General features: G+C 31.6%; 1 protein-coding gene across 1 annotated transcript; it reads right to left on the bottom strand.

Annotated features, from left to right (window-relative positions):
* Positions 1-7,480: 7,480 nt before the first annotated feature.
* On the bottom strand, positions 7,481-11,494 carry LOC146924379 (uncharacterized). The gene is made up of 3 exons (XM_085709415.1): positions 9,982-11,494; positions 8,161-9,546; positions 7,481-8,028 (listed from the first exon to the last, which is right to left on the bottom strand). Exons 1-3 carry the CDS (start codon positions 11,366-11,368, stop codon positions 7,670-7,672), a joined length of 3,132 nt encoding a protein of 1,043 aa, XP_085565541.1. The 5' UTR covers positions 11,369-11,494; the 3' UTR covers positions 7,481-7,669.
* Between the last annotated feature and the right edge of the window lie 1,258 nt (positions 11,495-12,752).

The following is a 12,752-nucleotide window of genomic DNA, read 5'->3' as shown; positions in this document are numbered from 1 at the left end:
CAACCCCATTGTTTTCGCTCAATAAGAACATTATTCTCAATTCAATTTCTGACTACCTCTCTCTTTACGACCACACAATAAATTTTAGGGTTAAATATGTAGTTTGTTCATGTAAGTTACATACATGAGTGCGCGTGGGAGCGAATATAACTAAAAAGTTTATAGTAAAAGACATAAACAATATATTTTGCTAACTTTTTTTAGAGGTATTTTACTAACTATCTACGATAATGATTCTTCGTCAAAAATATAAAAGAAAAACACGACAATGCTTAAACACCAATAATTATACGGATAATTGTATAAAATTACTAAGAAAACGTGGTGTAATAAACTTTTTAAACGTTGTAACGCCAGAAAATAAACTTTATAAAAATTAAAAAATTATGTTTTCCAATTTAAAAATTTTATTTTTTCTTTCTTAACTAATATCTTAAGGATGTTTGTAAGTTTAACGCAACTCATTCATTAATTATTTTTAAAAATCTTAAGGATGTTTGTAAGTTTAACGCAATTATTAAACTCATTCATTAATTATTTTTTAAAATATTTGTTAAAAATCCTACATAAGATTCTTTTGCAAATAGAGCTACGTTTTTTTGAAGGAGAATAGAGCTACGTTTTCAAGGTGTTTATTTTCTTAACAAAATATGAAGACACTATAAATTTAGAAAAATGCTATGTAACGCGAAGGAGACCATCCCGACAAAATAGCGAACCTTGTTATGCTGTGCAAATTTTTTTTGAGCAATGCTATATCTCTAGAAAAATAACATCAAGAATTCTTCAAGAATAAAGAGTAGCCAATCACAATGCACTATTTGCCACAATTCAAGGAGGTGTGGCTGAAAAATAGGAAGTGGACAAATAAATCATCCAATTAAAATTTGCCAACTGTGTCTTGAAAAATTCTTGAAGCTATTTTTCTTGAGAAGTAGCATTTTCCTTTTTTTTTTTTACATCCATCCTCCTTGAATTCCGCTCAATCCTCTTTTATTATTGGTTACTGTTATGTTCGGGACATTTTCGTGGTGATTTTTCTCGCTAGATTTAGCACTCTCATAAATTTAAGCTGAGGAAAGATGGCTCTTTTATGGCAAAAGTAGTTCACTTTCTTGCATCAAAAACGACCTCATTGCCATTAACAGATTGCGTTTACAGGCTTGGTGCTTGCAAAAACTAGTAATTTGAAAATTATTTGAAGGAAAGAGTAGCTACACATGACCCAATTCCAGCACCTTTATATCATATTGTCATTTTCAATTTTTTGTTGTATTCTACAACTCTACCTCTTTTTATCTCTTGCTAAAAAATATGGACAAATGCTCATGAAGGGCTAACTCATGATTTGGCAATGATGATAACCACGTTTTTTTAATAATTAACATGCTTATTTGAAATTGATTATTTGAAGAAGATGCTCACATCTCTCTTTTCCTACCTTTATTTGTCGGCAGTATATTGATATATTTCTTCATCTCCATATTAAGGTATTTTAGTTCACTTTAGATTGATTTTGAGATATCTGTCAAAAGAAAAAAGATTGATTTTGAGATAAAAAAGTATCTGATTCAATAATTAAAGCAACATGTAGGTCAGATTAGATTTCTTCTTTAAAGAGTCAAAGTCTCATATGAACTTAGTAAATACTACATAGACTTTTTTTTAGAGTTTTTAAATGGACTTTATATTGAACCAATTATTTTGATAATTTTAAATAGCCTCTTGATATGGAGAGTTTTTTATTTGGACAAATAAATGTGTTTAGATTTACGTTTAGAATTTCAAAATCATTATGTGAAGAAAATTTATACTTCTATAAGAGACATTTTTTCTTATTAAATCATGATTTCATAATTGAAACAGAAAACCACAATTATATTAATTTTTAGCCGGCATAGGTTTTCTTTGGAAAAGTTAAATTCTTATATATGCTAAAGTTTGATTAGGTACATGCACACTCTAGGCAAAATTTATTTAAAATTAAATTTTGTTTTTAAATAAAGTAATACAAATATATGACATGACATTAAATAGTTTGATGATCCCTAAAAATTAAAAATTAAATAGTTGGATGATGAGTACATACACCCAACTAAACTGCATGTACCATTGTGATCACCATGAAAAATTATGGATAAGTTATCCAAAATAATTTAAAATCAACAATACGTGCTCTATTCAAAATGTCAAATATATAATTCTAAAAAATAAATAATTAGTAGAGTACTTAGTTGATTTTAATTAGTTGTGAGTAGACTTTAACTATATTTTCTGATTGGAAATATATATGTCACCCATCTCAAAATATACCGATTGTACATACACATATATTTGGACCATGAATCTCGAATAATGCATATAAGATAAATAATGCATTGTTGTTGAACTCCGACTCCCTAACGTCATGGAATCTCATATTAACATATTTGGGATATTTGTAATTCATAAATGCAAATGTTGATATTTATTATTTAAAACCGGTTCTTGATCAAGCAACCACGGATATGATCTTTTACTACGTGAGTGTTGGGAATCTCTTAGTGCAATGGGACTCGGGTGCATTGCACTTGTGCAATTTAGGCTGTCTAGTCGTCTCATTCTTACTTTAAAATTCAGGCTTGCATGGTGGGCTGTTTATTTGAGATCGTCGGTTTAGATACCACAAGTACGTATGCGTGAATTTGGTAAAGAAGAAAATTCAACTTTATGTAGGTTTATACTTATTATTTGCATGTATGCTCTCTCATATTGAAGACCTTGACCACTTACTATTTCCATTTCATTTTGCAATTAGGTGTAACTTGTATAGTTGTACCCTTCAATTTGAATGTTCAATTTGAATGTTCATTTCCATTTCTCCATTTTCAATCTTTTTAGATTTAATCACTTTGCAAATCTCTAAACTATTTAAGAAGTTTTAATTATGACCCTAAAAAATATAATAAAATCCCTAAACTAATTTTTTTTTTTTTGTAATTAGGTCATTCTGTTACACTTTTATGTGTAATGGAATGATCTAATTAAAAAAAAAATTAGTACTGAGACTTGTTTACAACATTTATAGATTATGAACCTATTTGAAATAGATATGGTAGAGAGAAACATGAAAAAGAGAGGGGAAAGAGATGAGATATGGTCAAGAGAGGAACAAAAATATAAAGAAGATTTATTGCGTATCTTTCCGGTCTACCATCTCAATCTTATCTCTTTCCTCTCTACTCTCTCTCTCTTCACTATATTTTCTCCTCTCTATACCCTATCTCGTCTCCCTTCGAGAGGGTGACAGGCAAGAGAGAATACAAACTAAATATTCTATCTCTCTTGCGATCTCTTACTTCCCTCTCTTATCCTCTCTCTCTCTCTCTCTCTCTCTCTCTCTCTCTCTCTCTCCCCCTCCCCTCTCCACTATTTCCATTTCTTCATCTCCCCCTTTCTCTACTGTTCTCATCCCCATTTAAATGTAGGTCCTTAGACTATTTACGATTCTTAAATAAACCTCTAAACTAAAAATATTGTAATCAAGTCTCTCAACTATTTTTTTTTTCTTCTTCAAATCATTCTATTGCATGTTGGCTAGCAAAATTGTAAAAAAAGGACATCCACAAGAAATATCATAGTTTGGGGACCTGATTACAAATATTTTAGTTTAGGGACTACATAATAATTAAAAACTCAAAAAAGTGGCCTATTACTCAACAATTATTGATGCACACTTACATAACAAGTTTAGGTATAATAACCCACTTGGGTTGCCCTGGTGGTATTGGCTTGGGTCTTGGGAGTGTACTCCTCCGCAAGGTCTCAGGTTCGATTCTCTCCGGTGCCAATTTAGGTGTCTCCGGTGCCAATTTAGGTGGGCTATTTAGCTTCTTCATTTTTCTTCAAAATTTCTTCAACTTCTTCAAAAAAAACAAGTTTAGGTATAATTTAGGTGTCTCCGGTGCCAATTTAGGTGGGCTATTTAGCTTCTTCATTTTTCTTCAAAATTTCTTCAACTTCTTCAAAAAAAACAAGTTTAGGTATAATTTAATCTGTACTCTATTTAGTTTAATATATCTTTTTTTTCCCGTTATTGACATACATGGAATCTACAAAAAAATTAAGCTTTGAATTTAAAAGCTGTAGAATTGAAGTTTGACGCTTTGGACCACATATATGTTATAGTCTGGTTTGTACCATCTTGGTCTAAAAATGTTATAGTCTGGTTTGTACCATCTTGATCTAACATAATGTTAGAAGAACAATGCTATGTAGTATTCATTCACCTACTTTAAATTTATGTATAACTCCCAAAACAGATCATATTTAGGTGTATGTCCCGCAATTATTTGAGATATACCCCCCCAACCTATTCAAAATTAAATACAGTGTCTTACGTGTGGACCAATTTAGAATGAAGTTCCACTCCTACATTGTCACCTAGTCTTCGTAATTGGAAATCAAGTATAGTTTAGCTTCCACTAATACAAGTTATATGTACGAATTTTCAGTCATCAACCAGAAATTAGAACTTAGGTTTCATAATTTCATTCCTTATGTGTTTGTAAACTGACGGTGATGAAATTAGTTGATTCTGAATTGGGCCACACGTAGGACAGTGTCTTTAAATGGAATGGTATATACCTCGAAAATAATATGCGTGACAGATACAACTTGAAGAGTTTTGGGAGATTTCATAGCACAAATTTAAAGTTTGCATATATATGTAGGCCAATACAAAATTAGCGACCATGAAATAACACGTTTATGTGGTCCAAAACAAAATCTTTGGCCAAAAGGAAAATCCGTGTCTGAGTCGGAGATTTGATATTATAATATGTAGATTTCAAATTCAATTATTTTTATAGGCCATACCAAAATTTTAAAAAAATATTAGAAATTTCTTTTTTAGCGACCAAATTTTCAGCCGATAAAATATAGTGATTAAAAATTCGATCGCTAAATATAAAATAGTAAAAATAGTCTCTAATACTTTTAGAGACATAAATAATGATAAAAAATTATGTCATTAAAGTATAAAATATTAAAAATCAATTGCTATTTCGGCCACTATTTATTTAGCCACCCTGAAAATGTGTTCCTAGATTCATCCCTATGAACATGGGTGGTCATTGTTAACACCTAGAAAATCCCACAATGTTATTAATTACAAATATTTGATTATGTATTTTTCTTATATGTTATTATATATATTTAATAGATTTCTCTCAAAAAAAAAATTATATATATTTAATAGATGATGCACTAATTTAGATAGTGTGTGTTATTCTAATAGTCGAGACCACAACTTGAAAGAAGGGTCTCAAACATACACAGGCACAAAAACTTTTGTCCTAAGTAACATATTGTTGGATCAGCTCAGCATTGGTCTAGTCGAACAAGTATAACATTACATCATTTTGAAGAAGATTACCCTACTTTACTGGAAAATGTAGGGAGATGAAGCCGTGAAGAATAAATAGATTTTTTTTTTTTAGGAAGAATAAATAGATGATATACATAAGTTTTGCATCAATACATTTGTTCAACCATTTAAATGATTTGATATATTCTTTCTACTATTGTCATTGTCATGTTAATGATCTTTGTTTTTATTGATTTTCTATGTTTGTACAATTGTGCATATTATTACGAAGAAAAATGATATTTTCTATGAATAATCACAATTTTTTCCTATTGGAATTGACAATATATTTTCGATGATACATCGAGTCAAGTAATTGTATCAAGTCTCGTGCATGCATATTATTATGGTCAGGTCCGTCCTCGGAGGTGTGCAAATAGCTCAAGTGATGGACCTAATAAAAATTATAGCCAATACCCACCCCCCAATCAAAGGGAAAAAAAAAAACATGTTCTTGTTTCTCCTTTCTTCCAACACCAAGGCTACTTCTTTCTTCTTCTCAACCTCTCTCGTGTTTCCTCCCAACCTCCATCTCTCAGTCGCGTGGCGCCACACACTGGTAACCACCACCAATCCAACATACTTTTAGGCTCTAGTTCTCATTTTTGGACAAAAATCCAATGCTATCAAACCATCCAATTTATATAATTACTTAATCAATCAATTTGGAAAGCTATTTCAAAGAATCACAATAATCCTTTCTTTTTCGCAGAATTGTGTTTTTATTTTATTAGATGCCTATTTTTATTTGAAACATTTTTTTGGACAATTTGTGTTATGTTGAAAATATTAATAAGAAAATTTGTTGGACTATTTTGTAGTATTTTCTTTTATTTTTTTACAATATTATATGGCGGGTCAGCCCGCTAAGCCTTCATAGGATCAGACTTGGATAGTGTTTTTTAAGCCCATTTTGCCATTTCTACCTGAGCCCCCAATGTAGAGATCTCTCGTGTGTTTTAAATTCCCCTTGTGAAAAGGTCTTATGATGAAAAACCACTCATCTAAATGTTTAAGAGAGTTTATGATGAAGATATATATCTTATGACTAGTTTGAAATATGATAAACACTTATTTAATAAATGCATTATCTAACTGTTTATCCAAGTGCACCCTTGATTTCATTCTTGTTTTCTTGTGGTTTGCTCTTGATACCAAAATACTCATCTTTGCAGTTCAATGCATTCTTAAATACCATATTCTCATCACCAGTAACTGTTGGTTTGATAGTAGCAGTGTTGCTTGACAACACTCTTGAGGTAGAAAGATCAAAGAAAGATAGAGGGATGCCATCTAATTGGTTGACAACACTTATCAAGGAGTGTTACAACCAACACATGTGTTGACAATATAAATGAAGAATTCTATACTAGATTTCTTATTCAATCTCAATAGGTTCTTCCCATTCAATCTCAATAGGTTCTTCCCACCTACTTAATCTTGATGAGGATGTGAAGCATAACAACTAGATTTTCTTGAAGCTGCACATTTCAGAATTCATGACTAACACATGCTATTCTTCATTAACCAACCAAATTTGTGTGGGCCATATGTAAATTTTGGTCCAACATAGGATTAGTACATGCATATTGCAATAACTGAATTATGTTTTTAGCTGTATATGTTTCAACAACTGAATTTAGCAAGTTTCCTATTTAGGTAGTTTTTCTATATTAACGTAGTGTCATAGCTGTTTTTGTTTCCATAGAATTGTGATATTTTTCTTTGCAAACGCCAAACTGTACTATAAACTATAATATAGTAGGTCTCACTGAACCATCATTTGAGTTTATGAAGCCGAATTACTCCAAAATTGGGGAAATATCTGTATAGAAAACATCAGATACTAATACTCAGCGAATATGAGTAGATTTTGAATTGATAAAAATATCTTTTTGACATTATGTAATTTGTCTTCGAATTATCTTAACATAAGCTCTATATGATAGACATCTTATGAATACAGCTCAGAACTCATAGTTTATATGAAAATAATATAACAACATTTTTTGACAACACAGATGCCTTATATGTGGATACTATATGATAGCCAATTATTAAACACATTAAATATGTGTTTAACTAAGTTGTTTACTCAAATACACCCTTAATAATTGCAACACACAAGATATAAATCTTATTTTCTAAGGTAATTAAAACCTCAAGACTAGCCTATAAAGATGACAAAACCCCATAAACACATTATTAGTAGCACAAAAAAGATGCTTGCAACACAAGTAATTAAACCAAATTCATTGTTCACTAATATAGAAGTTGACCAAGTGTGATGGTGCGGAATGTCTCCGTTGATGGTGATTTTGACATAACAAACATGTTATACACTTGTTTCATAGTTGGTCGAGAATGTGGATTCGCACTCAAGCAAGCAAATGCCATTTTTGCAATCAAGATCACATCATTAGCAACTGAATTTTCTGGAAGTGGAAGTCTTGTGTCTAATACATCTTTCAAAAGCAAATTATAGGCCATTGGTGCTTCAGATGATGAGAACAATGTTAAAATAAGATCCCCTGGATGTTTTCCCATTATTATTTCCAAACATAACACTCCAAAACTAAACACATCACATTTCTCATTCACTTCCTGAGTATATGCAAGCTCTGCAATGAAATTAAATATATGAAAAATTATATTAATGCCTAAGTAGCATAGTATAAACAAATAAATTATAGAGATTGAGAATTATAGCATTGTTCACAAATAAATTAAATATACTAAAATAAGGGCCTAACCTGGTGCTGCATAACCATAAGTGCCTGCAAATGTAGTTGAATTTTGTGAATCAAGATTCAGAATCTTCGCCGTTCCAAAGTCTGAGATGTAAGCTTCACAATCCAAATCCAAAAGGACATTTTTGCTTGATATGTCGCGATGAACAATAGGAGGAAAGCAACCATGATGCATATGGTAAAGAGCATTTGTCACACCCTTAACAACATTCACTCTCTTTTTCCAAACAAACACTGTTGCTTGTGTGTCATTGCTTAACACATTATCCAAACTCCCTCCTTCTAGGAAGTCATAAACCACAAAAGCGTGGCGTGGATGGGAACAAAATCCATATAACTTCACAATGTTACGATGTTTGATTTGTGTCAATGCTTTAACCTCATTAGTAAAAGCCTTGAAATTGTGCATTTCACTATCAACTTCAGCATGAAGTTTTTTCACAGCAACAACTTGACCTGAGGGTAAATTGGCCTTGTAAACAGAACCAGAACCTCCTTCACCAATGAGATATTTTTCATCAAAATTCTCTGTGGCTTCAATGATATTTTCATAAACCATTTTTCCATCATAACTCCATATGGAAAAAATATCTTGAGTTTGTTCTTGTTCTTCTCTAGCTTGCTTTTGAATTTTTCTTGCTTTTGGCAAATGAATATATATAGAGCCACGAACCAAGAAGGCTAAAAGAAATAGAATGATCAAAGCAATACATAATTCCAATATCACACTTTTGTTTTTACTTTTTGTGTTATGATGGCTCAACTCATTGCAAGGCACCAAGCTTGATGCAATACCACACAAACCTGTATTGTTTCTAAGTGCTTCAAATGGTGCCTTAAGAAACACTGGATTGTTTGGAATTGAACCTTCTAATTGGTTGTAAGATATGTCAACACTTATCAAGCTATTTAAATCCTCAAAATTAGATGGAATGATTCCAGACAGATTGTTGTGAGAAAGGTTCAAAGTGTTCAACTTTTGCAACTTCCCAAGTGATTCTGGTATTTTCCCATTTAACAAATTTCCACCAATATCAAGATTCTCAAGAGATTGCAATCTTTTAAATTCAAGGGGAATTCCATCCATGAACTTATTATTGCTCAAATTCAAACAAACTAATTTGAGAATATTTCCAATTTGTTTTGGAATTGATCCACTTAAATTATTTGCTGCAAGATTCAATTTTTGAAGTCCCTGCATGGATCCTATTTCTATAGGAATGTTTCCAGAAAGTTTATTGTTACTCAAGGAGAGTTCATACAATGAAGTCAAGTAACAAAGCTCTTTAGGAATTTTTCCGGTTAGATGATTTGAAGAAAGTTGAAGACTTTGTAACTTAGGTGCTTGTCCTAGTTCTGAAGGTATAGTACCTGATAAATTGTTATTGGCTTAATTAATGATTTGGTCCCTTAAGTTATTTGTTGGTTACATTTTGGTCCCATAAGTTATTAACGTTACAATTTGGTCCCTTAAGTTATTTGTTGGTTACATTTTGGTCCCATAAGTTATTACGTTACAATTTGGTCCCTTAACTTATTTTTTGGTTTCGTTTTGGTCCCTTAACTTATTTGTTGGTTTCGTTTTGGTCCCAAACTACTCCCTTAACTCTAATAACTTATGGGACCAAAACGAAACCAACAAATAAGTTAAGGGACCAAAACGAAACCAAAAAATAAGTTAAGGGACCAAATTGTAACGTTAATAACTTATGGGACCAAAATGTAACCAACAAATAACTTAAGGGACCAAATTGTAACGTTAATAACTTATGGGACCAAAATGTAACCAACAAATAACTTAAGGGACCAAATCATTAATTAAGCCATTGTTATTTGAGATCTCTAGGCCAATTAGATTATGACTTTTTACCAAATTTGGCAAAATTTGGCCATAAAAAAAATTGTGACTCAAAAAAATGTAGCTCAAATTTGGATATACACCAAAATCGTCTGAAATATTTCCAATCAACATATTTTCTGCAAGGTTAAGTCTAAGAAGACTTGAACAATTCTTCAAGCTTCTTGGAACAAAACCACTGAAATGATTTTTATCAGCAGAAAAATTACTAAGAGAACCACCAAGGCAAATCTGATGTGGCAATTGACCAGTGAAATCATTTGAACTTAGTTGCAAACTTTGCAAATTGGTAATGTTATTCATTGTTTTTGGAATGCTACCATTAAGCTTGTTTGTGTAAAGTAATAGAAAGGTTAGATTGGTCAAATTTCCAAAGGTTGAAGGAATAGGTCCAGAAAGATAATTTTGTGCAAGACTAAGCCTTTCTAGATTGATCAAGTTTCCTATTGAAGAAGGAATTGATCCAGAAAGTTGGTTTTCAGAAATTGACAATTGAATGAGTTTTGTCAAGTTTCCAATAGTGGAAGGAATTGATCCAAGAAATTGATTTTTACTAAGCTGAAGTGTCCTCAAATTGGTCAAGTTTCCTATGGAAGATGGAATTGGTCCAGAAAATTTATTGTATAACAATTTAATTGTTCTAAGAGATGAGATTGTTCCTAACTCAATAGGAATCGGTCCAGAAAGAGAGTTTCCATAGAGAACAAGTTTTTCTAAGTTCAACAAGTGTTTTATTGACGGGATTTCGCCAGAGAGATAATTAGCTGACAAATCAAGTTCAACAAGATTTATCAACATTCCAATTGTTGAAGGTATGGAACCAATGAGCTTACATGTTGCAATATTAAGGTGACTTAGATTTCTTAGTTTTCCTATTTCTTGTGGAATGGAACCATTGAAAAGGTTATGACTCATTTTTAGTTTAGAAATGATGGACAAGTTACCAATTTGATGTGGAATAGGTCCATAAAAAAAGTTGTAACTTATATCCAAAGTTTGAAGCATAGGAAAAGCTGAGAAGTTGAGTCTAAAAAGAGTACCTTTAAGTCCAAAGTTTGCAACATTTATAATTGTCACAGAATTTGTTTCATCACAAACAATTCCTTCCCAATTGCAAGGACTTGAAAAAGTTGTCCAAGAAGATAATGAAGCTTGGCTTTGTTTGTCAAGGTTGGTTTTCCAATTTAATAGAGCAATTGCTTCACTACCTTTATCTTTTGTAGCATTAGTGGCAGCAAAAGCAAAAGTGAAAATGCCATAAACTTGGATGGTAGAGAGCCATAAAAGTGAACAGAAAAACATCATGAGAATAAACTGAAATGACAGAAGCTTTGTGAACATTATGTTTAACATTAGCTAGGAATAATCATACAAAAGATAGTTTTGCATGCTTAGTTATGTAGTAGTTGTAGTGCCATGACTATAGTCCTTAGTTTGAGTAGGGTCATGTCTTTAATTTTTCTTGCTGGAATATAAGCATGCTACTCTCCTTACCTCAATAACTCTAGTTTAATAATGCACATGACTTTGAAAGAAAGAAAAAAAGTATTTTTGTACTCTTATCTGAGTTATTTGAGTACAACTTGCTAAATATTAATTCAAACTCATTTGTTTAGTTAAATAAACATACTCAAGTTTAATACTATTGAACTAGATAAATTAGTGAGTCAAGTTCAAGTCTTGCGGACGCTAACGACTTGCAATTATGGCACAGATTTGGATTCTCTCAATTGAAAATTCTTTCAATTTTTCTTCATTTTCAATCTCCGCCATTAAAGCACACCAACCACTTGAGAGAAATTGAGAGAAATTTCAGTGAAGAGAATCCAAATCCTTCACTGAATATATTATCTTAAAATGTTAAGCACAAACTTTACTATTTACTTATTAACAAATCATGTTCAAGCTTTTAGTTAGACTGACTTAAATAAATGAGTCAAGTTCATGCAAAGATATATAATGGTCGAGTTCATGCAAAGAAAGATGCATACTTTGAAACTAAAAGTCAATCAAACCGTGGTCCTTTCTCATAACACTACTTAACCAATTATAAATCAGGTCATATTTACTTCTAATAAAAAGTATACAAAATCAAATATACAAAAAGCACGTTTATTAAATGATTTTCCAAGCATATCTTTTCTGTTGGCTAACAAATATGCATGAATAAAATGGAATAATGGCATTCAAATGAACATCTACCAATAGTACAAAGCTACCAGGGGACATTTATAAATGGTTCATTATAATGGCGCTGGAGTAGTTGTCCAATGAACACAACACATTCAAAGCGAACATCTACCAATAGTACAAAGCAGAAGATCTATATAAATGGTTCATTAATGCATTCAGGTTTCTTTGTACAAATGATCAGGTATTACTTAATGCATTAGAAAATAATGCATTAGATGTTCGCTTTGATGTTCACTTATTGAAACATATTCAAGCCATTTTTATTGAAACATATTCGTGATGTGTTGGTTTTATGAAGGTCTGAAACATATTCATTTGTTACAACAAACAAGGTATACTTGAGCTTGATGTCGCACGCAAACTTAGAAGTCGGAGTTTGAATCTCGGTTATGGCGTCTGGTCTAACAATTTTTTAATTATATGCAGGCTTTTGATCAGTAAAAAACAATAGGTCATTGTATTATATATGCAGAGGTAGGGTTTGAACCCCGTATGCATATGCCATAAACTTGGATGGTAGAGAGCCTTAAAAATGAACAGAAAA

The sequence above is a fragment of the Medicago sativa genome, chromosome 5 (assembly GCF_051527215.1).
Source record: "Medicago sativa cultivar Bolivia chromosome 5, Bolivia_mono, whole genome shotgun sequence".
NCBI lineage: Eukaryota > Viridiplantae > Streptophyta > Magnoliopsida > Fabales > Fabaceae > Medicago > Medicago sativa.
The sequence above is the reverse complement of the archived record's forward strand: the minus strand, read 5'-3'. Positions and strand labels throughout refer to the sequence as shown.

What these genes read in the sequence shown, in the direction of transcription:
- LOC146924379 (XM_085709415.1), bottom strand. Translation starts at nt 11,368, where the DNA reads ATGTTAAACATAATGTTCACAAAGCTTCTGTCATTTCAGTTTATTCTC. An exon ending in AGAGATCTCAAATAACAATG is followed by an intron (nt 9,547 to 9,981) that starts GCTTAATTAATG and finishes TCATTAATTAAG; the next exon opens with CCAATAACAATTTATCAGGT. An exon ending in TTATGGTTATGCAGCACCAG is followed by an intron (nt 8,029 to 8,160) that starts GTTAGGCCCTTA and finishes ATTTCATTGCAG; the next exon opens with AGCTTGCATATACTCAGGAA.